At 40.3% G+C, this 26,597-nt stretch overlaps 1 protein-coding gene across 1 annotated transcript in view; it reads left to right on the plus strand.

Moving 5' to 3' along the window:
- SCML2 (Scm polycomb group protein like 2) overlaps nucleotides 1-26,597 on the plus strand; it is a 107,201-nt gene that overhangs the window by 53,050 nt on the left and 27,554 nt on the right. The window contains exons 7-8 of the mRNA XM_065417485.1: nucleotides 19,101-19,348; nucleotides 24,070-24,205. Coding sequence (XP_065273557.1) covers nucleotides 19,101-19,348; nucleotides 24,070-24,205 — 384 coding nt within the window. The remainder of the gene's footprint in view (nucleotides 1-19,100; nucleotides 19,349-24,069; nucleotides 24,206-26,597) is intronic.

A 26,597-nucleotide genomic window follows, 5' to 3' on the forward strand; every position in this document is an offset into this window, starting at 1 on the left:
TTTTTCTAGGAATGTTTATGAAATTTAAGGAAAATATCAAGGACTTGGATTTAAATCTAATCCCAAGTCTTAAAGTTGCATGGGATTTTGGAGAATGGAAATGGCTTTGATCTCTTGTATCAACATGTTATCTTGATGTATGGCACCTCTGTCATCTGAAGATGCAACTGCAAGCAAACTGATCCCACGTTCATAGGACTTAGGTCTGAATATAGAAAAGAGATCTTTGATTCTAATATATAGCGACCTGATATTCTATATTCAGACCTAAATCCTTCCTGCAGTAGTGGACCAAAGAGGAGATTATGATCAAGGGAAACCTTTGAATGTGTGGCTGGAAAGAAATTCAGAACTAAACTAATTTGAGCTATGATAATCTGTGGGGTGCTGGCTACTACTAAGTATATTTGGTAGGAAAGAGGCTGTATTTCCCTAAGAGAAATCGAAAGGAATGTGATGTGCTATTTCCCAAAGGAAAAATTATGGCGCAGACGACAGCTTGATGATTTGACGTATGCTGTTAACTAGCAAATATCTGCTGGAGAAATACCCGTCTTTCACTTTCTCACCCCCCTTTGGACCCCTGGAATTTGGGCACATTTGAAAGATGACTCCTTTAAAACACTGTGTTTCAATATCCCAATCTTTGAATCAGGAAAGAATTTTCATGGTTTTACAGAAGTGTTGTGAAGCTTCATTTTTTTAATGCTTGTAAAAGGTCCTTTCTTCCCTTTTCTTTATCACCTAATTGTTTTCATCTTGTCACCTTCCGTCTTTTTTTGTTGCATGCTGTAGGGCTGAAGCGTAGAGCTTTTTTTACATTGAGGCCTGATCTACACTAGAAAATTAGATCAATTAAATTCACACTCCTGAGTGGCATAATTAAGCCAACCTAAGGCCCTGTCTACACTACACAGTTTTGTTAACAAAAGTCAGCTTTCATCAACAACACAGTGAAGGTGTACAATGCTCCTTTTGCCCACAACATTCATCTGCTTTGTTGACAAAATAAAGCATAGAACTTTTTTTTGGCAAAGTTATATCAACAAAAGTCAGTGTAGACACTGCGCTTGGTTATGTTGCTATAGTTGGCCTCCAGGAGGTGTCCCACAATGCCCATCCTGATTGCTCCGGTCAGCAGTTCAAACTCTGCTGCCCTGCACCCAGGTACACAGGCATCTGTCCTTCCCCCTTTTAAGACCCGGGAATTTTTGAAATGCCACTTCCTGTTTGCTCGGTGTGGACAGCTCACATCGCATCTTCCCAATTGACCATGGCGGCTCCATGCAGCAAACGCTTTCCCGCTTGGAGCACACCTGGGTTGTTGGATATGCTGGCACGGTGGGGAGAAGAGGCTGTGCAGTCCCAGCTCTGCTCCAGCCATAGAAATTTTGATACTTATGGTCAGATTTCTTGTGGCTTGTGTGATAAGGGCTATGCGGGACATGCATCAGTGCCGTGCAAAGATAAAGGAGCTGAGGCATGCATACCAGAAGGCAAGGGAGGCAAACTGTCGCTCTGTGCTGCGCCAAAGACCTGCCACTTCTAGAAGAAGCTGGATGCCATCCTTGACGGTGATCACACCTACACCGCCAAGAGCCCCATGGATACTTGGGCGGGGCTGGAGGTGGTGGCAGACAGCAGACTCAACCCCAAGGATGAAGTCATGGGCGAGGAGGTCGAGTTGGAGGACAATGTGGAGCCCACAACAGGGTCATCCGATGGTATGGCGAGTCGGGACCTCTTTTCCACTCCAGAGGGGTCTAGTCAGTCCCAGCAGTCCCTCTCTAGCGCGCATGATGCGGGAGAGGAGATCTCTGGTAAGTGATCTTTTTGAGTTGATGATGCTCGGTTATATGAGGTAGAGCTGTCCTTTGCTCTGTATATTCTAGAAGTGAGTGAAAGGATAGAAATGTACAAGATTAGCTGTGTTTGCATGTGCTTCACATTACCCTGTGCAGCTAAGCAGTGCAGTGGAACATTTTGTTAATGCACACCGAGATTTCACAGGAATCCTCTAGGGAGATCTCTAGGAAACTTTCCTGGAGGTACTTGCCAATTCTCTGTCGAAGATTCCTTGGCAGAGCTGCTTTGCTCCTTCCCCCATTGTAGGAAACTTTCCTGTGCCAATTGGCAATCATTTGTGCAGGGACTAAAGCAGCACACAGGCAAGCAGCATCGGGACTGTGTCTGAAGCTGAATGCTTCACCTTTGCATCCTTGCTTACCTTCAGGAGTAAGATATCGCCTTCACTGACCCCCACCTATGGAAAATTATGGCAGAATTTACAATATTGTCCCTAATCACCTGCAGTGATCCCCTTAAAATACCACCTAGACCCTTGCTCCATCTTGAATGCCCAACCCACCCCATCCCTCTCTGGGCCGAACTCACCATGTTTAGGGTGTTCACTGAGATGTGTGCTTGTCAAGGGACAGAGAAAAAGTGATTCATATGTTAAAGGAGGTGTATTTTACTATGATGATTCAATGCTGTGTGTGAACTAACAGTCATGCTTCTGTGTATTATTTCTTGTGCTTACGCAGATATGGCCTATAGGGGAACCTTCTACACATTGGTGGAGCACCTCTGCCAAATAAGGAAGCAACCAAGGCAGAACAAGAAAGACATGTTCTGAGAAGTGCGCCAATACTCAGAGGCCAAAAAAAAGAGAATGCAGGGACTGGTGAGAGACCCTGAAAGAAAAATTTAAAATAGCAAGGCAAGACAGAAAGGAGAGTGAGGAGTGCATTGTAAAGGGTCAGGAGTGGATGATAGAAGTGGTGGAGGAGCAAACAGATGTTGAAGTCCATAATCACACTGCAGGCAGAAGACATGCATGCTCACCACCCCCCGCAGCTGATACACAACTGCTTTCCGTGCCCTCCCCAAACTGCCCCACAGATTCCTTGCAACTTCCCAAACGTCTCAGTATCCCGTTCACTCCATCCCTTCGGACAGCTTCCAGAATGATAGTTGGACTTACACACAGCTATGAGAGCCTACACTGCCCTGCACTCCTATCTCCCTTCCCACCAAGTCTTTTGTGTGTGTGTGTGTGTGTGTGTGTGTGTGTGTGTGTGTGTTTTAATTGGTATTTAATAAAAACAAATTATCTGAAAGATAAGCAATCTCTATTTGTCTCCTACACGTGGTGGTTAAAATGTAGCCCCCCGTTGGGCCACTAATAGACCTGGTATCTGGCTGCTCAAATTCAGCAGCCAGGTGATCTGTCTCCGCGCTCCACCCCAGGGAAAACTTTTCACCCTTATCCTCACAAATATCATGGAGTGTGCAGTAGGCTGCTATGACTATGGGAATATTTTCTCATTAAGGTCTGACTCTGCCAGCTTGCTTTTAATCTGCCAAAGGCACATTCTACAGTCATTCTGCACCGGCTCAACCTGTTGAAGTGCTCTTTGCTGCTGTCCAGGTTTCCCGTGTAAGCTTTCATGAGCCATGGGCTGTAAGGGGTGTGATGGGTTGGATCATAGAATCCCTTTTGGGACTGCCACCAGATGTGCCTAGACTACCTCTGAGCCTGTTTTCCCTGCCAGCTTGGGACTTCAGTGCCTTGCCTTGTTTGAGCCAGACACGCTTGCCTGCTGCAAACACAGATCCAAGTCTGAACCACATCCCCCACAAGCTGCAGGCTTAACTGAAAACAGCTTAAGAAGTGCTCCTGTCTCCAGCACTCAGATACCCAACTCCCAATGGGGTCCAAACCCCAAATAAATCTGTTTTACCCTGTTAAAGCTTATACAGGGTAAACTCATAAATTGTTCGCTCTCTATAACACTGATAGAGATATGCTCAGCTGTTTGCCCCTCCCCCCTGGTATTAATACATACTCTGGGTTAATTAATAAGTAAAAAGTGATTTTATTAAATACAAAAAGTAGGATTTAAGTGGTTCCAAGTAGTAGCAGACAGAACAAAGTGAATTACCAAGCAAAATAAAATAAAACACACAAGTCTAAGCCTAATACAGTAAGAAAACTGATTACAGATAAAATCTCACCCTCAGAGATGTTTCAATAAGCTTCTATCACAGACTGGATGCCTTCCTAGTCTGGGCCCAATCCTTTCCCCTGGTACAGCCCTTGTTCTAGCTCAGGTGGTATCTAGGGGATTTCTCATGACTGCAGCCCTCTTTGTTCTGTTTCACCCATTTATATATTTTCTGCACGAGACAGAAATCCTTTGTCCCTCTCTGGGTTCCCACCCCTCCTTCTAAATGGAAAAGCACCAGGTTTAAGATGGATTCCGGTTCAGGTGATATGATCACATGTCACTGTAAGACTTCATTACCCACTTGCCAGCACACAGGTATACAGGAAGACTTGCAAGTAAACAGAGCCATCTACAGTCAGTTGTCCTGGTTAATGGGTGCCATCAAGATTCCAAGCCACCACTAATGGCCCACACTTTGCATAATTACAATAGGACCTCAGAATTATATTTCATATTTCTAGTTTCAGATACAAGAGTGATACATTTATACAAATAGGATGACCACACTCAGGAGATTATAAGCTTTGTAATGATACCTTACAAGAGACCTTTTGCATGAAGCATATTCCAGTTACATTATATTCACACTCACTAGCATATTTTCATAAAATCGTATAGAGTGCAACATCACAAGGGGTACGCCAGGTCTCCCAGGATCACTATAGGCATGTCAACATCCCCCACTGGAATCTTCTGGTCTGGAAAGAAAGTCTGTGCTTGTAACTTTCTGTACAGGTGTTCCTGAAGATACATGCATCATGCACCTTCCACTCCACGTTGATGTCAGTGAAATGCCTACAGTGATCCACAAGTGCCTGCAATGCCATAGAAAAGTATCCCTTTTTATTGATATACTTTGTTGCAAGATGGTCCGGGGCCAAAATTGAAATATGCGTGCCATCTATTGCCCCGCTGCAGTTAGGGAATTCCATTGCCACAAAGCCATCCAATATTTCACACACATTGCCAAGAGTCACAGTCCTTCATAGCAGAATGCAATTAATGGCTCTGCACAATTGCATTACCACAATCCTAATGGTTGACTTCCCGACTCCAAACTGTTTAGCAAATGACGGTAGCAGTCTGGAATCACCAGCTTCCACACAGCGATCGCTACGCGCTTCTCCACCGAGAGGGCAGCTCTCATTTTGGAGTCCTTGCGCCGCAGGGCTGGAGCGAGCTCTGCACACAGTTCCAGGAAGGTGGCTTTCCGCATCTGAAAGTTCTGCAGCCACTGCTCATCATCCCACACCTGCATAATGATGTGATTCACTACTCAGTTCAACGGTCCACCATGTTGACAAAACTCTGTAGTGTAGACAAGGCATAAGTCCCTACCTAGGCAGAGCTATGTTGGTGGAAGAATTCTTCTGTCAACCTAGCTACCACCTTTTGAGGAGGTATGTAGTGTCTACATGGTTGCGCTACAGAAGCGCAGCTGTGCTTCTGTAGTATTTTAAGTGTAGACAAGCCCATAATTGTTAGCAATTGCAATTAATTAGCATGGTTCCATGTGTGAAGTGCTTTCACACATCACTGAAGTGTGAATGCAGCTGATGCTCCTGGTTAAATAGTATGCTGACTGGACACAGTCACAGACAAAGAACCGTAAGACCATGTCTACACTTAAAAATTATATTGACCTAACTTATGTTGGCATATAGCCACCACAGTTATTAAATCGCTTCTGTGTGCACACACTTGGCTCCTTGTGTCGGCAGTGTGCCTCCTCACCAGGAGCATTTGTATCAACTGTATTGTCAGCATGGGCATTGTGGGACAGCTCCTGAAAGCCAGTAATGGTTGATATAAGCATTTCAGTGTCTACACTGACACTTGCGTCGACTTAATTACATCGACTGTGACTTTAAGCCCCTTGGGGAGAAGGTGGTACTAAATCGGCATAGAGAGCTATTTTTGTCACCGGGAGCCAAATTTAAGTGAGGAAACTGCCACAGCTAGGTCAACACAAGGCAGCTTATGTTGATCTAACCATGTAGTGTAGATCAGGCCTCAGTCAGGATGGTGAATGGCAAAGAATGCCTGGCAGACCTATCATACATAAGTGCCTTGGATAAATAGCAAAAATGACTGTCTGGCCTAAATCAGTGTTTGCTTTAAGACTCTTCAAATAGACCGTACTTGTGTACCAGAAGGTTTTAACCCTTAGGGCTAAATTCATCTCAGGTGTAACTGTCATTGCCATAAATGGGCTTAGTGCAGGGTTGAATTTAGCCCTTTAAATCATCCCAAGGCTGTATTAAACTCAAGTAAGCTACAGCTGCAAACTACGATATATGCAGCTCAATATGATAAGATATTAAAATGTTATCACTGTTAAAGTTTTATTTTTCAGGAATTGATCTTCTACAAGCTACCATTTTACTGTAATTTCATTAATGCTACATCAGTATTGTAAATAGTTGTGTATGATCCAGTGAGCTTGGTGGCTTTTATTGTGCACTGGTATCTTTTAGCTGTTCTCTAACTTTTTTTGGACTGCAGTTAATTTGATTAAATTATTTCATTAAAAAACAGAATTGCGTAGTTAGTACTATCAGTGAAGTACATGGGGACGTCAATGGTGGTCGTATTACTATTTGCATTTTCATGGCACATAGGTGTTCCTGTCATGGACCTGTTGTGCTAGGTGATGTACACAGAACAAAAGGACAGTCCCCGCCCAAAAAGTTTACAACCTAAGTAGCCAGATTGGGTTGTCCAATAGGGATCCACCTAACCCAGGATGTAGGATAATAATCTTAAAATGCTCTGATTTTTACTTCAAAAAACTGCTTTCAAATCAAATTAAAGGACTACATTTCAATGCAGCAACAGGAGAGCACATATAAAACCATCATGGTGAATTACAAATGTAATAGCTTGTACAATATTATTTCACATAAGGTTTTATTTTTTACATCTTCACAATCTGTAGTCCTGGTTCATGAGAAAAGCAGGGTGTCAAGAGCTGGAATTTTAGCTTGCCCAGAGTCATAAGAAACAAATTGCTAGACTTAGGCTGTGTCTACATTGCCACTTTCAGCGCTAAAACTTTTGTCGTTCAGGGGTGTTAAAAAAACACACCCCTGAGTGACAAAAGTTTTAGCGCTGAAAAGCACCAGTATAGACAGCGCTTTCGCTCCCGGCAATAAAGCTACCACCGCTCGTTGGGGGTGGGTTTTTTTAATTGTCAGGAGAGTTCTCCCACGGCGATAAAGCGGGTCTACACTGCCCAAGTCATAGCACTGCCATGGCCGTGCTGTAACATGGGTAGTGTAGACATACCCTCAGAATCTCAAGTCTTTTTCCTTGGAGGTGGTAATTTTCTTCCTCACTGAGGTTCTTCAGTCAATTCAGTTTGTAGCAAGGACCTTCATGGAAACACTTCAGGCCTTCTTAAAAACAGAAGGCCTGAAGTTTGTACCCAGTTAATTTCTGCAGAAGACTTTCTTCAGAAGATATTTAGGTGGCAGCTGAACAATGTGCTCAAATCAGTATAATTTCCTTGAGAAGCAGCATTAGCGATAACTTAGACTGCTCAAGAGCTCCAGCATTGACAACTCTAGTTAGTTACAGTTGAGGCTGTGAGGCAATACATTTGTAAAGCATCTTTCTGAGGTTTTGTTGTTAGAGCCTAAGCCTCAGACTCACATAATACATTATTCAGCAAATAAAAGTAAAATTCATCATATCATTTGAACTCTAGAAGTACAGCAGATAATAGTCTGATTTGTTATATATCAGGCTTGGAACATTCATAAAATCTTTTGCTTTTGGTCTTACCAAAGATGGTGATTTTGGTATTCTTAAGAACATTTCTAAAATAGGTCAAGTGTGGCATTTTTTGATAGTTACAGTCACAAATGGACAGGGGTTGCTTGGGAAAATTTGGCAAGTGACTTATTTTATTTTAAAAGTGAGCCAAAAGATCATTGCAGCTATATTAAATGAATTAACTTTTCTTGCTGCCCAGAATGGGAAACAACATCAGCAAACAAAAAGTTGTTGGAAAAATTGGTCTGTGATTTAAATTTTTGGCTTCAGGGATGACAGATGTAAACATATACAGTATAATTTCAATATATTAGACATACTCAGTATATCCATGTCATAATTTCAGGGTAACTGCACTCATTTTTCCCTCCCTCCTGTGATCCACTGCAGGTTTGCCCAGTCAAGTCTCCAGCCTTGCCCTTGGATAGGGACCCTTGTTTCACTCCCTTCTTACCAGTGGCTTTAGGGCTGCACAGCCTCCCGCCATCCACTCTGATGTCCCTAAGAAGCCAGTCTGCCTTAAAGACCAGCGTGTATGTTATGTTATCTCAGAGGACAAGGACAGTTTTTTACCAGTGACCACACAGCTATTCCCAGCAAGCACATTTATTCATAGGTTAAAAGCATTACAAAGAAAACATAAGTAGTGGCTTGGAGTAGTTCCTGTCAAAATCAGGGAGGCTGCTCCATTTTGCCATACCACCAAGCAACTAAGAGCTGACCAATAGGGGATTAGCACCAATAACAGTCTGTAGCCAGCTCTCTGGCTGGGGCAGGCACTGTCAGGCTCAGCTCTCTGGGTGGGGCCGAGCAGAAGCAGTCTATGACCCAACTCTCTGTCTGGGAAAGACAGTGAACAAATGCAGGCCATCTGGCCTACTGTGGGTTGGCTGCCATCCCAGGGATGGGGTTGGTAGCAGGCACTAGGGGGAGCTGGGCCCACCCTACTCCTCTGAGTCCCAGCCCAGGACCCTAACAGTGGCTGGGAATCTGGGCCACTGGGTCAGCGAGGATGCTGCCGAAACACACTGACCATAGCTTCAGCAAACATAACCGGACTAATGTCTGGTTTCCTTGGGCTACTTCCTACTCTCACCTGTTTGTAGGGCTTCATCGCTCACTGGCTCAGAGCATTTACGGGGCAGCAGCTCCTCTGGATATTCCTCCAGAGGCAGGGGTTGAAACAGTTCAGGGGCTGGCAGCAGTGTCCAACTCCTTCCCTGGGTCTCCCTCAACTGAGCAGGAGGCCCCGCCTCTTATACTTCCTGTTCCACTCCTCCGCTTCTGACACAAGGGGCAGGCCTGGCCTGGCTCCGCCCACCCGGGTTAGTGGTTTCTGCCTGTCAGCATCAGAGGGAGGCCACTCCGCCTCACTACAATATTAAAAAACAAACAAACAAAAACAGATTTTAAATCCATACTAAACATACCAGAAATCACCCATCTTCCATATGAGGAGTCTGGTATGTAGGCCAACGTCCCATTTAACAAGGGTTGGGCCCTCCCCTTGGACAGAGAGTCATGTCCATTTGTTGAATCAAAATGAAGAGGGTACTACCTCTCTAGAATTGTTTAGTTTCAGTGACTCACCGTAATCCATGGAGTACAACACAATCTTAATGAGCCATTTATAAATTTAGTACAGTCGTCCCCAAAGATACTGCATGGGGTTGCAATGTCCATCACAGTGAACATCTAGATAGCTTAGGTAGATAAACAAAAATTTCATATTGCTTACTTTCAAGGTAGATTATTCATTACCATCGTATCACTTTCAAGCCTACTTAAAAAAGAGAAAGTAGTAGTTCTAGTTATGCTGCACGTTTTAGAGGTGAAAGTAATTGTACTAGGCAATTTGTAGTCAATGTGTTTTAATTCTGAAATATTAGGAACGACTTCAGGTTTCCTAATTAGTATAGCAGTCTTTTTAGTCTTGGATGCCATGATCATATACTTTGTAATCTGTCAGGGCAAAAATGTCTGTCAGATTTAAAGTGAAGGATACAAGAGCAAGCAGAGACTTTTGGAATTAGCATGAAATATTATGGCATTATCTTGGTCTAAATACATTTTCCTACAGGTTGGTTAAGTAGTTTAACATTTCTGATGTAAATAATTTATCATAGGAGGAAGTAGAAATAGCACGTGATGTATATAGCATGGAGATAAATTCAGGTATAAAATGAGGGATATCCATCATAAATTTATAGTAGCACTCACAGTGTGATAGATGTTTCCATACACATGAATCTGTGTTCCAAAGAATTTACATTTTAAGGGCCTTATCCAGCATCATGAAAGTCAAAGATTACCATAGATTTTGATAGGCATTGGATACTGCCCTAAGAAAGAGGTAATAAAAAGGGTAAAATTGAGAGGGAAGGGCTAACTATTGATTGTCTAAAACAAAATATTGTTTAACCAGATAAACTATAGTTTATAACACCCTTGGGTGTTAGTCTTATTGCTGGTATTTCCCATGTTTGACTCTTTCAGAGTAGTGGATGTAGGGAGGTATATGAGAAAAAGAGAGAGAAATTTTGCAACAGTGTCTGGTTGACTAATTAGTTAACATTAACTAATCCTGAGTTCCATCATCATAGGTTTGGCAGACTTTATAAAATTGTAACACTATCATTCAATGTGTTTTTTGTATTTCGCTTTGCAATTTTGTACATGTTTAGCTCACACTGATGACTTTTTCAGTGTGTAACCCTCAGAACCCTTGTTTGATTGTAACTGATGTAAGACATCCCTACCACACTTAGGCCTGGTCTACACTAACCCCCAAATTCGAACTAAGGTACGCAACTTCAGCTACATGAATAACGTAGCTGAAGTCGACATACCTTAGTTCGAACTTACCGCGGTTCAGACGCGGTCCACACGCGGCAGGCAGGCTCCCCGTCGGCTCCGCGGTACTCCTCTCGCCGAGCTGGAGTACCGCAGTCGACGGCGAGCGCTTCCGGGATCGATTTATCGCGTCCAGACCAGACGCGATAAATCGAACCCGGAAGTTCGATTGCCAGCTGTCGAACTACCGCGGTAGTGTAGACCTGGCCTTAGTGTAGTGTTCTGCATTGTAACTAGCAGTCTGGGGTTTTTAAGGTTGAATTAGGTGGAAACTAACCTGGGATCATCAGAACAGTCTTCAAGCTGCTGTAGAACTTCATAGTAAGAGGGAAGTTTCTGTTGGACATTTGTGTGCTCAAGTTCATCACACGTCCGTTACAATTGTCTAGACAATATAATACATCTTGTATCTGTTTTATGAGGCAGTCACCTTTCCCTGCACAAAAGAACACACAATATGGCAGCAATTGAAATGCTTCCTTAAACAAAATGAAGTTTAGTGAGAGGATTTTTAAAATTCAGTTGGAAACAAGCCTGTCTGGAAATTGATAACTATATAATTAAGTAGCTTCATCTGCAAAGATTGAGTAGCATCTTTCATGCAGACAATGACAGGAAAAAAATTCAGTTTCTTTCTCATCCAGACCTTCCTAGACTATCAGAATAGGAATTTAAATGAGCCAAGGTGTGAAAAAATGAGATGCAGGGAATAGGGGGAGTCACAGAGGGAAATCTCTAGCTGAAGTGCTGCAGAGACAGATTTTAGTGACCATAAGGAAGACTGTGACCAGTAATCTAAATATAAACGTGATATGTGATGAACTACTGCTGCTTTTATCCTCCGCTGCCTCTTTTTCCCCCCCATAAATGTGTCACCTCATCACTTATCTCCCAATGCAGTCCTTTTATTGTTGGTTAGAGCAGTCTTCTTTCATTACACTAATCAACCTGTGATATTAAAGGTCCCCTTCAGGAGCTGCTTGCAGGCTTAGGAATAGTGCAGGCAAAAACAGGTAATGTGAAGTACCTTGTTGTCTGTATCTTTTACTTTTCAACAATATTTTCAGTGTCCAATTTCTTTATTCAGATCAGATTTTTCCAAGATGATAGTTATCAGAAATTCACTTTTTCACAGTGATATTCAAATTATTTTTTATTTAAAACTAACTGTCCTGTACCTTGATTTTTTATTTATCCAAGTTTAGAATGTAATTAATGTTTTTGCAAACAAACAATGAACAGCTGAAAAAATAGTTTAATGAACAATTTCACTAAAAATTAATACAATTACTCTGGATTCTGAAATTTTTACAGTCCAAAACCTTAAATTAAGCATTATATACAGCACAATAATATATTTGTTTTTGGAGCATTAACAAATGTTGACGTAACATTTTTATTTTGGCGTAGATTACATTTTTCTCTAACTCAGCTCTGTTCCATGACCAGGTCACAATAGTTAAACTAGACACGCACAAAATGGCAGATTTATACTGTCCTCCTAGTTTTATATGAAAAATCCACAATGCTTGGGGCTAAAAATATGATTTGCCACCATCCTCTCACTGTTAGGCCTTTTTCCCCCCTCTTAATATTTCTTGGTATCTCACAAGTCCCATGTGGTATCTCTGAGTAAGGCATCTGTTGTAAAAGGAGGAAAGGGTTTTTCCCCTTCTTCCCAAAGAAGAGACTGTGTTGAATGTCTTTGCATGAATAAGCCCGGGAGATGCTTTAGGACAGGGGTAGGCAACCTATGGCACGTGTGCCGAAGGCGGCACACGAGCTGATTTTCAGTGGCACTCACACTGCCCAGGTCCTGGCCACCGGTCCGGGGCCTCTGCATTTTAATTTAATTTTAAATGAAGCTTCTTAAACATTTTAAAAACCTTATTTAATTTACATACAACAATAGTTTAGTTATATATTATAGACTTATAGAAAGAGACCTTCTAAAAACGTTAAAATGTATTACTGGCACGTGAAACCTTAAATTAGAGTGAATAAATGAATACTCAGCACACCACGTCTGAAAGGTTGCCGACCCCTGCTTTAGGATAAGGCCGTTGGAGTTCTCTCTTTTTAAAATTATGTTATAGCAGTGTTCCAAGTGATATTTGTCTTCCCATTACTTAATGGATTCTGTTTTCTCATTTCTTCTGCTTTTAGTTCATCTCATGTACCTTTGTGTCATTAATGTTTGTTACTGCCATACAGTGGCTGGGACTTGGTGAATTTCTAGCAGTTGCATCTCAGTATGTGTAACCCACCCCAGGAATAACAGTGCCATAATTCAAATATGGTACTTTTCAGACAAAACAATTGACCAGTTTCCAGGGTGACTTTATGTTCTTCTTAGGCTTGTTGCATTTTATTTTCCCATTTGGGGCCCAATCTTGCTCCCAATGAAATCAATAGCAAAATTCCCATTGATTAAAATGGAAGCAGGATCAAGGCCCTTTAGTTTCTTGGATGTCTTCTCACCCTCCCCAAATTCTGATTATTTCAAACATTGAGACCTAAGAGTTTTTTTCCCTTTCCAATACATTTAAGGCTGACTCCTGCCACCTGGTACACAGCTGTAGAAATGGTGTGAAGCAGAGAGGCTGCTAAGGGGGGACTTAACAGATTGCTTCATGGTGCAGAGCTTCACTTCACAGTGGTTCTCCTTGTGGGCAGGCTTGGAATAAGTGTGTGGTTTGTACAGCCTCCAGCACAATGGGCCTTGCTGGGCGGGGGGTCTGTAGGTGCTACTGTAATACAAATAATAAATATTGGGCATTGTGCTGTGATCATTGGGCCACGGCTCTACTTGGCGACGGCTCAATGTGACATAAGCACTGCGGCAGCCCATGAGCCAGGCTCTGCCATGTGCTTAGCTCGCAGTCTCTTAGGGTTCACTGTGGCATCCATCACCATAGTAGCTGAAGGCTTGCTAGGTAACTTAAAGCTGGACAGTAAGATCCCTTAGGAATTACAGGGAGTTTTCTTCGGCTCTTCTTTCCCAGTGAAAGAGGCTGTGCTTGGAGATTGTAAATAAGATATCATTTAATTTTCAATCATTGTTTAGTTGTAATGGAAATGCTTTGTTAAAGAGGAGGATCTTGCAGCAAGCCCTACACATTTTTCTTGTTGATGCTTGGTTGTCATTTTGTTGTTAGTTTGACGTAGAAATGGGAGGCTGGAGACAGGACAATAGTTGGGAGTCTTATACATAATGTTGGCTTTTTCAGGATTGGGGGAACTTCCTCCTCCCAGGGAAGATTGGCCGGTTCCCTTCTCTGAAGGTGGTGTTGATCTATTTTAGCTAATAGTGGATCTAAATTATTTAATCTTTTTGCTGCCATTCCTCATCGGTAAAATAGAAAGAGCACTTTCTTTTCCCCAGCCTTTCTCTTTTCTCTATAGAGGCAAGAGGACTGTTTTTTAATATATACATATAGTGGTGCTCAGCATGAGGGGGGGCAGTCTTCTCCAGGGGCCCGAAGTCACTACTATACTACTAGTAATTAGTAATATAATAAAGAACACAAGCAAGACAACAATGTGATTTAATGTTAAACTCGTATAACTTTTTTGCATAATAAAATCATTCTGTTCCCCAAATTGACATCTTGGGCCTATTCTAGCAAGTGCTCTGTGCCCAGAAGTTCAAGGGAGTTCTGCACACAGATCTGTCACAGGATTAAGGCTGGGGTCTGTTTTCATGTAATTTCACTTCAGAGTTTCTAATAATTATTTTTATAATCACCTATTGGCAACTGTCTGAAGCAACAGAATGTCCTAGTACAGTATTCCAAATATGTTACAAATTCTGTAGTTTTATGACTTTGCTCAAGATGAACAACATAAAATGAAAGAATTGATATGGAATTTTTAAGGAGAATTCTATTAATTGGAATTGCACTAATCTTCAGTCTTCTGAACTGTAGTTTTTCCTTTTCCCCTATGTTTGAGTTCTTCTGTAGCATTACATTTACCGATAGCCTTATAAATCTGAATAAATCTAACAGGAAATACCCAGTAAAACATTCTGGGTTCAAATTCTGCAGTCCTTTGCAAAGATTCAGTCCACTCAGTCACTCGTCCTGCTTGTATGAATAAGGTAAGCAGAATTTGGCCCTGAACAAAAACCTGATCCTTGAAAGCTTTACTCTAGCAAGTAGTACCAGTTGACTTCACTGGCTTTGCATGTGCAAGGACTGGACCCTCGGTAAGTGTTGCAGGATTTGGGGTCCTGGGATATTTGAATTTTTTTGCTCCTCTAAATATTTGGGACAGAGTTACAGATTTTGTGTTCTCTGGATAATGACAACTTTGGAGCTTTTGAAAATGTTGTCATGTTACTAATAATTGAAAGCATGAAAGATCTTTAATTTGTTTATGTATTAACTTATATTCCTAGAATATAGTAGTGTAATTAGAGAGCTCTGTAAACTATGAAAACTCTGAATATTTATTAACATTTAACATTTTATTTGCTTACTCTATGGTGTATAATATTTTTAGTTTAGTTTATCTTTTCTTACAGTTTTTACTTAGGATAAGAGACATGGGAAAGAACACTGCTCACTAAATTACATGCATAAAACCAATGAAACTTGAACAGTTGATATTTTATTTTTTCAGTAGAGCAGCATGAAACAAATGCTTTGTTTTGTTTGTGCAAATGAGAAGACCATTATAATGCAAAGCAGTGTCCTGAAAAAAAGCAAATGTGCTTTTTCTGTTGTAAATATCCCTGCTAAATGCTGCAGTAATTGCAAGCAGAGCTTGGTGTTTTTTCTCTCTTCTTTTCATTGATATATTTTAACAAGTTCTCTTGAGACTATTAAAACGTCTTAGTTTTTGGAACATGTGGTCCAGCGGGGATAACTTTGTCTACAGATGCAGTGGGTTGGCAGCTAGATTTTGCATGTCTTTTCATTTCTTTCCAGATTCTTTGACCCAGTGTAACCTTTGGTCTCCCTCTGAAGGCAGGGGTGAAGGAAGTATGAGCAGGTGACTGATGATCACTGTCAATACAGCCTGCAGACAATATGCGAATTACTTTAGCAGTCTCTCACTTCCCTCCACTCCCCCATCTCTTAAACCAACAAATGCAAATAGCTCCATTCCCATTTGCTAGTATTTCAGTGCTGCTGCTCAGGCAGCATGGGCTTTGTTGTAGACTTGCTTATTCAAAAAGGCAGTTTGAATCCTAGTAAGAAGAAAAATTATCTAATGGGACTTAAACCCCCTTAATGGTCAATGCGGCTAGTATTTGGCCCTCTGGAATATAAAGGTAGGAAGATGCTGAAAATAAACATATTTTATATTGTATTTCAACAGTACAGCAAGAAATGATTAGTACTGTTTGCATTGTTAGCCTTTGTTTAGTAAATAATATAAATCCTTTCTACAGAGCAGTTGAAATTTGCCCACTGTGTAGAAACATGTACCTGTACTCCTAGAACCTGTTGGCATTAAAATTTGTTATTGGGATTATCTATGTATTTAAACATTTCATTTACTATGCAAAAGAGACTATGAAAGCGTTTGCTAGATTTCAGTAGAGTCAGACAATGAATCTATGAAGCACATATTTCTTTGCAATTTCTTGACTTTATTTATTAAGCACAGAATTGTGTAGTCTGAATAAAATAGCCATATTTTATAATAATCTTGTTTTGCTTTCCAGATATGTTGTCTATTAAGAGTTGTCACTTGGAAGATTCAAAAGCATAACATAAAAGAGTGATGTTATTTGTATTGGCTAAAATTCAGTTAAACTTATTTTAAGTTGCTACTGTATATGAAATCTTGTAAATGCTATCATGGATAAATAAAAGGAAAGTGATTACTTTCTTAATCAGAAGCTCCTTTTTTCCAGTTACCTAGAGGTAATTTGTGGCAAAAAATATATTTAATGTAATGTATTTAGGGTTATAAATATTAGTAAAAAAGGACTTTTTTTAAAAAATTGCTCATCAAGGACGTTTGATTCATAAATGAATTAAACAAAACATACAAAATGTATTTAACATGTCCTAAAACTTTATTAACTTGTTTGAATAGAACTTTTGTTTTATAAGCATCTAAAGCGTCATTTTGGGATGTTCAGTTCACTTTACCTTGACACTTTCTCTTCAAATGATTTGTTTGTTACAGTTAACTCATAGGGAGAAGTACTTATAAAATGAAAAGCACCATTTATAAGGCTGAGCACTAGACTGCTGAGATGCACATCACATGTATGGCTAGGCATTGTTGTATAGACTAATAGTAATGGTCTGTCTAGATTCCCTTGAAAATGTAACTTCTAGTTTTATTTGTGGTGTGGGGTTGTGTTTTTTTTTAAATAAATCTTCAATCACTAATAGCTCAGCAGTAACAATTTTCTGATGTCCCACAAAACTCTGGAAATTAGAATAAAGTCTTAAAATCCACCGTGAACTCCCCTTTCAGCTTGCAGTAGTGTTCCAGATCAGGCATTTTGGCTTTGGTTATGTCAGTTCAGCTTTAACATTAACTTGGAATTTCTCAAGTTTTGTCATGTTAAGTACAGGTTCATAGATTTTAAGGCCAGAAGGGACCATTATGATCATCTAGCATGTGTTATGCAGGAGATCAGACTATAGAATATCATTTTGTGATTCCTGCATCAAGGAACCTCATATGCTTTAGTTAAGCCAAAAGTTCTTTTTAGAAAGACATCCAGTCTTGATTTAAAATAAATACTTCACATGACAGAGAATCCATCAAATTCAACCTTTTTGTCTCATATTTCTTTTCCTTTGTGTGTGTACATGTGCATGCATACATGTGGGTGGGGGAAAAGGGGACAAGAGAAGGCTTATTTTCCTCTATTTTATTTGTTAGTTTTAATTGAACTTTTCCCTCTGGAGGTGCAAGGGTTGTCCGATACTCTCTGTTTTTGCCTTTTATTTCCTCACCACTTCCTCAAAAGCATCTATATCTCTGTTGTTCAGCCTTCTCTTCAAATGACAGTAGATAAGTTTCCCTTGGAACCAGTCATTGCTGTTCAGTTGGCCATAGGAGATACTGGAGACTGACATAACACATTTTCCCATCAGTGGTATATCTGTGTATGTAGAAACTCCTTCTGTTGTGTTTTAATATCAGTTTGTTGCCAAGGAAGGCAGGTGGGGGGATGGATAGCTCAGTGGTTTGAGCATTGGCCTGCTAAACCCAGGGTTGTGAGTTCAATCCTTGAGGGGGCCATTTAGGGATCTGGGGCAAATATCTGTCTGGGGATTGGTCCTGCTTTGAGCAGGGAGTTGGACTAGATGACCCCCCCAAGGTCCTCCCAACCCTGATATTCTATGAAAGTTACCATAAATTCTTCATAATGACTTCAGAGCACAATCAAATAGGTGAAAATACATTATTAACTAGGAGGCTCTTATTGAAGAGAAATCTGGTCATGGCTTGCAGCCTGTCATCATCAGGCTGTGATCTAGTCAGCTGTGAGCTGCATAGGGTTAGCGAGGTTTGTATTTGGTGGACATCCCACAAAGGAAAACTTTGATATTACAGGGAATTAGTAGGTCATTCTTTTCCCTTTGAGTCATGTTGAATCCAAGTCTCAGTGGGCACTGTGCTCCTAGAGGACATTCTTTCAAATGAAATTTAAAACTGAACTGGTGATCACTCAACATAATCTTTGCATGCAGTGTTGTTGTGGCCATGTTGGTCCCAGGATATCAGAGACAAGGTGGTTGAGGGACAATATCTTTTATTGGACCAACTTCTGTTGGTGAGAGAGACAAGCTTTGGAGCTTACACAGAGCTCTTCTTCAGGTCATACCCACCTTGTCTTTATAATTAATACTTGGCATTTTTCACAAGAACTCTGGGTGTTAAACTTGATGTCCCAGACACATCCCAGTTATTAAAATTTTGACTATCAAAACGTTCTTCCTCTTTACTTGGATGGTATTCTTCACTTTCTGCTGTGCACAGTTGAATAGTTGACGTTGTTTCACCTCTGTGGCAGCTGCATTTAGAGTGGACAGATTTCTTATATTCTGTAGAATTTGTTAAGCACTTTGGGATCCTTCTTGATGACAGGCACTATATGAATGTAATAGTTGTGGTCATAATGGAAACTATGAGAAACATCTTTAAGGTGAGTGTATTCAAATTATAGCTTTGTTTTTTATCTGAAAATTGTCCCTTGTAGAAAAGTCCCTCTTAAATATATATTTTTGGGGGAACTGGATTTGGTTCTTTCTGGATTTAGTTAAATGAAGTAGTTTGATACCAGACACTTGTTATGTTTAGATATCTTCATTTTACACTGATTTTAAAATTTAAATTAATATATAGCAAGTTTTTAAAAGCATTAGAAAAGTTGTTTTTGTAGCACAAATTAATCTCTGGACAATGACACAAAATGCCTTCAGAATCTGATATTAATTTTGAGGTGAGGTTTTTGTTTTTTATTTTTCCCCTCAGTTTCCATTACAAAAAGAGGTGCAAAAGCCCAGTCTTCCCCTTCCAAAGTGACCCGGCGTTCAATGCAGTCTCCACAGAAGTCTGCTCCAGTACCAGCACAATGTGGCAGGAAAACAGGTCGGGGCAACCCCCCTGGACAATCTACAGTTCCTAGGAAGGGAAGATCTCCTAAAACCATTCCTCTGACAAAAATCACCTCTACGGAAAATCTCAAAACAAGGAAAAAAGGTTTAAAACCTGGAAGAAAGGTTAGTTATAGTTGCTGCTTTAATTTGTATTGTGGAACTTTGTAGTGATTCGTTATTTTGAACATGTTGTTTATAATTCCATGTACAGTCTGATGCTGTTTTCCCTTTAAGCACTTACGGCTTGTCTCCACTTGAAATTTACCAAAATAAGTATTCTGGAATTCTTATTTTGAGATAAGCCACCATGTGAACACTCTTATTCTAGAATAAGAGACCCTTTTTCTGATTTAGATTAATCCACTGGATGGATGGATTGATTGATTGATTGTTTACTATTCCAGAATAGTTTTTTCAGTAAATTTCCAAGTTTTGACAATCCCTTAGGTTATTAGATTTAATTATTTTCTTACTGAAATAAATGTTAAGTTAGCACAATGTTTACCTTACTTTAGGGCGTTAGAAATCAAGGCTTTGTGTATAATATTAGATTGGAAAACGTAAAAATGAATTTCTTCTGAAATTCCATAAAAAGTTATTACTGCGGCATTGTGTAATATGTTGCTTAAGTTACTGTAAATGTGATTTAAAATTCACCCTCTCCATCAAACAGTATAAATATAAAGCTCTGCTGACTTTTGTAAAATGACTCATTGGTTAAAATTAATAAATATTCTGTCTCAGCATTGTTTGAACAGAGTTACTGCTTATATAGGATGCTGTTTATTTGTTTTTATGAATGTCTTCCATTTTACCACACACTTTACACAGAAGAATATTTTAATTAACTCAAGAAATATTATACACACACACTTTTTGACACATGGCAGGTATTACCAAAGGAATGATGAAACAAATAAAATGTCCCATTGACCACATTTGGGAGTGCCACACTCAGAGAGCTTGTGAGATTCATACTGAATATTATGAAGCCTGCACATCTTAGAACAAACATTAAATACAGCAAAATGCCTTATGCTTAAAGGCCGCTAGAGTAAATGTTTAAGGCCAGTTCAGACTGAATAAGCCTTTCACAAGTTCTTTTTATGCTAGTTTGAAAATATATAGTTAAGGAGGTCAGTCTTTGATCAGTACATTGTGAATTTGTTTGAATTTCCAAATAATTCTCAGATGGAGAAGCAGTCCATTCTGTTGCAATATCTGTTTGTTGTCAACATGTTTCACTGTTTGTTATCAATATGTAATATTCAGCATTTCTATCTGTGCAATAGAAAATAAGCTTATTTTGCATGTAGTGTCTTTCATCCAAATACTTCCCAATATCAGTGCAATAAAGTTCAATGCAAAATCCCCCTTACCTGTATTTTGACTCCTTACCATCTTTCTCCCAATTTCAATACGTAGTGTTTTTTATTAATTTCAGTTCTAATGTGAAAGGAAAACATTTGTTCCCTTTATAACTGTTTTTATATATTACTTTTAAAAAGTATTCTTTAATTTAGCAACACGAGTAACCAGACTACAGTCAAAACAGACAGACCACATATTTCAGTATTTCAAATATACGGGCTTTACCTTGGTCCTTAATGAGGATGTGGGGAGTAGCCAGTCAGTATATGCACTGTTGTGTTAGTTGTTGAAGATGTTTGTCCCTCCGTGTCTCCCACTTGAATGTTCATATTCTTTCTTTTTCATGTCTCCATCTCTTCACATGTTGAATTTTCCTCTCTGTTATCTATGGCTTTCTGTGCTATGGAGTAGCAATGGCCCAAAGGTAGAGTGAAGTCACCTCTTGTAGTGTTGTATAGAGAGACTTTCCGGATTGCCTAGGAAGTTGGAGCTTTTGCTCTAGCTAACTACATGTTTATTCTCTGTATCCAGGATGATTTGAGCCCTTTCTGTTATTGGATATTTAGGTTTATTGCATCACTCTGGGAAGCTGCCACTGACTGCCATGTTCAGTAGAATATTATCCCATCTGTTCTAAACCATCTGTGTCCATCATCAGTACAATATAACTCCTGCCACTATATTTATTTTCCTTATAGCAACTTCAGTCACCACCCAATGCCAGACTCTCCAATCAGCCCTTTCTGGCCTGTTGACCTTTACCAAATATCTCAGTCCTTGCCATGTACCATGGATTTCAAAGCAAGCTAAAGCAGTTCTTTATAGATGTTGCAGCAGTGCTCAGAGTGAACTCAAAGACCTGTATTTTGGTTGTTTTAAGATACTTAAGTGAAAAGTCAGTGTGTCAATGTAAAATTGTTTCCAAAATCAAATAATGACAGTAGCTATCATAAAAGTCTTATGTGAGAACATTTTTTAATGAGTAGCTTTTTAATACAATTTTTGGCCAAAACCAATCTGTTGGTTCACGGCTTAAGGGAAAGATTGTCATGTACACCTTTTCTCATCCTTTCCCATTCACAGTTGCACAGATCATCTCCCTTCCCATTTGTGATCTCAACCTCCTTATGGCAACTGTTTACATGCAAAAGTGATACAGAAAATCATTTAGTCTGGGTTTTCCAAACACACCTGAGGGCATTATTTTCCCAAATTCTATTGAAGGCCAATGGGAGCTGGTTTCCTAGCTGCTGTAGTCTCCTTTTGAAAACTCCAGCCTCAGTGAATTTTAGCTTTTAATGCAGTTCAGCAGCTAGCAATGAAGAGAACCCCCACCACATCACCAGCCAGCTCTCTGCTGTCTGCAAATGGCAGGCAAACATCTGTTTGAGGTACATCTGACTTAGGTCATAATGTTAGTTTAAGTACTAGCAATAATAAGTTTATGTGGGATGTATGAGCACATGGGAATAGCCATTTTTTAAAATGTCATCTGTTCTGATGATGAAAAATGGGGAATGTGGGTAGAACAGCTTTAAATCCCCTGTATTTTCATGTATGCTCACAAAGTTTATTAGAACATTAGAATAAGAAATGCTCCGCTGGTGTAATAAAGGGCCAAATTGTGGCTGCTCTGTGCCTGTGTGTACTGAGAACCCCTCTCATGTTACATTTTCCAATGCAGGAGGCACCTATAATATGTAGCATGAAGGGGTGGAGACTGGCCAACCTGTGCTGTGTAGAGCATATGCAGTGGTAGCAGCCCTCATGATTTTATCATAAGCTTTGTGATTTGGTGTTTTTACTTAAAGTAGACAAGTGATCATGGAGAATCTCAGCAAATTTCTAGTGTTCCTGGTCGCAAATGAGAGAGACTCAAATGAGAAAGCAAATAAAGTTCCCCAAATCTATTATTTTTAAGACAATTTCACAATTTCGGGGGGGCATGACACCTGAGTCTATTAACATTTTGCACTAGCAATATTGCATGAGCTCACCTCTCTGTGCACCAACTTGCAGCTGCAGGGCAGTGCTTAGGGAAGCACAATCTGCATCTGCGGAACAAGTATAGTAGCAGCTGACAGTGAGTTTGTTCTCTTTCACCCTCTACCCAGCACCTCTGGAGGCCTTCACAGGCCTTCAGCTATCCTCATGTGAGCAGTAAATCTCCCCTCACCATGACAGCCCCTCGTCCCCTAACTTCTTACGTGGCCTGTTTCTTAGAGCTGTACATATGAATGTTTATCAAAACCAACTGTAGGTTTGAAAGGTTTAAGTGGAGCTGAAAGCAGAAGGCAAGATACATTTAGCATGGTGGGTTTTTTTTTCATTTAGCATGAAAGTGAAACAGGATCATTAGTAACATTTCCACACCAAATTCACTGTTATGCTACTTCAGATGACCTGCTCCAGTGTAAAAGGGCACTACCACAGCTGGAAGGATGAGGTGGTTATGGCATTGAAACAAATCTTAACTGAGGCTATACTTTTTTAAAAAAATGTAAATAATTTGTTTGGAGTGAAAAGAAGATTAATGTTACAAATGCAGTGCCATCAACTGGCAAGCTACTGATTTGACATAAATGATTCCTTTTCATGAGTGACTTCTCATTATGCATGTGTTAGTTCTTGTAGTTTTGGTGGCTCGTCTGGCATTTCCTTTCACAATATTAGGGCCCTATCCAGCATTCTATTGTGTTTTGCTGCAGAGCCATGAGGAGGCTGCCTATGGGAGCTGCCTGACAGCCCAATCAGCCTATTCAGAGACTTGATCAGCTCAGAGCATGAAGTGAGGGATAGTAAACCAACATGCCAAGTTTGTGGTTGATAAGAGTTAGACAGCAATATGAGCTCCCTATTTCTTGGCACCTATATTGCCTATTCTCAGTTTGTCCCTCTCTTCTCTCCCTACTTAGACAGAGGGTACACTGGAGCTGGAGGTGTAATTTGCAGCTCAGGTAGACGTACCTGATCTAACTCTGATTGAGTTAGGGCATGAAAAAATAGAAGTGTAGTCATAGCAATAGGAGGGGCTACCCACCCCAAGTACTTCCTTAAGGTTTTACACGAGATCATACTTGGGGCAGCTAGCCCATCCTGCTACTTATGCCACCACAGTTATGCTTTTATTTTTAGTATGCTAGTTCAATGAAAGCTAGCATGGGTACATCTATCGAAGCTGCAAATTATACCAGTGTAGACATACCCAGAGATGACTTCTTTCAGCCATGTCACAAAGCCATAGTGCAACGGTCTGGCTGACTTGTTTTAGTTAAATACCCTGAGTGGGTTACTGTTTCTAGAACGTCTTCCTGTTGGGGAGTTGAGTTTCACTGTAGTAAGTGGAACTCTGAAGGTGTGTGTTCCTTACCTCAGTAGTGAATGGTGATTGATAGTGCATAGTTCGTTTATAAATGAGAATTGTTTTAACAAAAGGTCACTTGCTGATTTTGTGTTTTGGTTTTTTTTAACAGAAAAAAATCTTGCCAGTGAAATCTCCTCCTGAACCTTCTCCTCCACTTACTTCTCCTGAGGGGGACAATGGCAGTACACAGATACATAAAGATGGAGTTGGCATTGCTGGTGCAACAGCAGCAGTTATATCCACAGGTATAAAAGGGCAGTCTATGGGCTTGTCTATACTTACACACTGGTTCGGCGGCAGGCAATCGAACTTCTGGGTTCGATTTATCGCGTCTTGTCTGGACGCAATAAATCGAACCCAGAAGTGCTCGCCGTCGACTCCGGTAATCCTGCTCGGCGCGAGGAGTACGCGGAGTCGACGGGGGAGCCTGCCTGCCGCGTCTGGACCGCGGTAAGTTCGAACTAAGGTACGTCGACTTCGTTGCGTACCTTAGTTTGAATTGGGGGGTTAGTGTAGACCAGCCTGAATGTATGAAATTACTTCCCCCTTTAAATAAAAATAATTATATTGTTTTATGCTACTATTATTCTAAAACACGTGCTGAAAATAAATTGTTTTGCTAACATCTTCATATGAAAATATAATTTTATATTGCAGTTCTCCAAATGTGCTTAGGTAAGACTGGTATTTGGTGCATGTGCAATGGCAAGAAACACCAGAACTTCAGGAATTTGGTGTCTGGTTAGCATGCTTTTTGGTGTGTAAATAGGAAAGTCCATTGCACTTTCAGTAGTCTTCCATAGCCTGGAGTACAATGCTTGATAAAGAAGAAAGGACATGCTTTGTCTTACCTTACTTCCATCCCAACCAGTAGGAAAATGTACTGGAAATGACTGTTGCCAAAAGTCCATTAGACACTACTGTTACACTCCAGAGAGTATGGAAATAGAGATACAGATGACAAACTATATCACTGAAAAAACAAAATCCAGGAGAAATGGGCCAGGTTAAAACAAGAGCTCATTTAAAATGGAAAGGCAGTGAACTATATTATAAAATGGGTGGTGGAAAAGGAGTAAGTTAGTTAGAGCTAGTTAGAACTACCTCTGAGTAGTCTCTTTATTACACAGTTATGGGACAATTTGTAAATTGTCAGCTTTTGGGTCGTCGCCAAATCCTGGGACCTGCTAAAGTGCACCTCCCCCCACCCCTCAAAAAAAAACGGTGGGAAAAGTTTGCTATGTTTTTAATTTTTTGCCATTTTTAAGCTGCTTTTACAAAGAAACTATCCCTCTGCTTTCCCTCCTCCACGTCATTACAGCTACCCCTCTTTCAGTGCTAGACAACATTGGGGCAGAATAGGCAATCATTTCATACTAAAGGAAACCTGTCAGGTTTACAAACATTACTGAGCCCAAATAAGAGTTTAATAACATATTTTACAGAGTTTTCCTGTTCTCTCCACATCCACATCTGTGCCTCCCACAGCTTCTGCTGTCAAACAGAAAATAGACATGAATGCAGAGTTCGGGAGCATTACAGTCTTTTTACAAAAAGAACGAGGAGTACTTGTGGCACCTTAGAGACTAACAAATTTATTTGGGCATAAGCTTTCGTGGGCTGAAACCCACTTCATCAGATGCATGGGTTTTAGCCCATGAAAGCTTATGCCCAAATAAATTTGTTAGTCTCTAAGGTGCCACAAGTACTCCTGTTCTTTTTGCTGATACAGACTAATACGGCTACCATTCTGAAACCAGTCTTTTTACAAGTATCAGTTGTTTGAAAAATCCAAGTTTGATTTGAGCACAAATAGTACTGTAATTCATTAAAAAAAACAGGTTTCTTTTATCTTATTTAATGCTTCAGTCTATTGCCTCACCACCAAGGCATATCCTTATTAGACCACAATAAATCCTGATCCCACTGAAGTTAATGGAAACATTTCTATTGACTTCAGTGGGGTCAGGCTTTCACCCCTTATTTTGTCTTGTTGCTTAACCACAGATCATGATCCCTGTGATAGGTCTGAGTTATTTAGGTGCCTGTCTTTTCTTGAACAGACAGTTGCTTTTTTTTTGTTTTTGTTTCTATAGAAAGTGTCTTCCTAAAATGAACTTGACTGTTGTTTTGGCAGATTTTAACTCTAGAAATAACACAGGGCATTTTACAGTAATGCATTTTGTTAAGGTCTTCACTTTGACCCCTGTATTCTTATAGTTCAGAGCATCTACCGGGTTAGATGTAGTGTAATGGAACCCATATGCAGATGGAGTTCAGTAACAAGCACAGATGGTTGTAGGCTGGGATAAACTCATCATGGTAGTGTGATGTAGGAGGGTTTTGGAGGCTGATTCATCAGGATGAGAAAGAAGGAAACGAATACTGCTGTGAATGGCTGCTGGGTTGGAGATATTTGTCATGGAGTTTGGCACCACCATGTTGTTGTGCAGTAGGTACAATTTTAAAAGTTAAAAATACTGGAGAACCGAACTGCATTTTGTGTCAATGAGGAGACAATGCAATGATGATGCCATTTTGAGTATCCAGTGCAGAGAGATTGCCCTAGAGTTTCTTTAAAATATACTGGGATGCAGAGGGGAGGCACTTGAGTGCAATGTGGTTTTCTAAAGGGGA

The sequence above is a fragment of the Emys orbicularis genome, chromosome 1, assembly GCF_028017835.1.
Source record: "Emys orbicularis isolate rEmyOrb1 chromosome 1, rEmyOrb1.hap1, whole genome shotgun sequence".
NCBI lineage: Eukaryota > Metazoa > Chordata > Testudines > Emydidae > Emys > Emys orbicularis.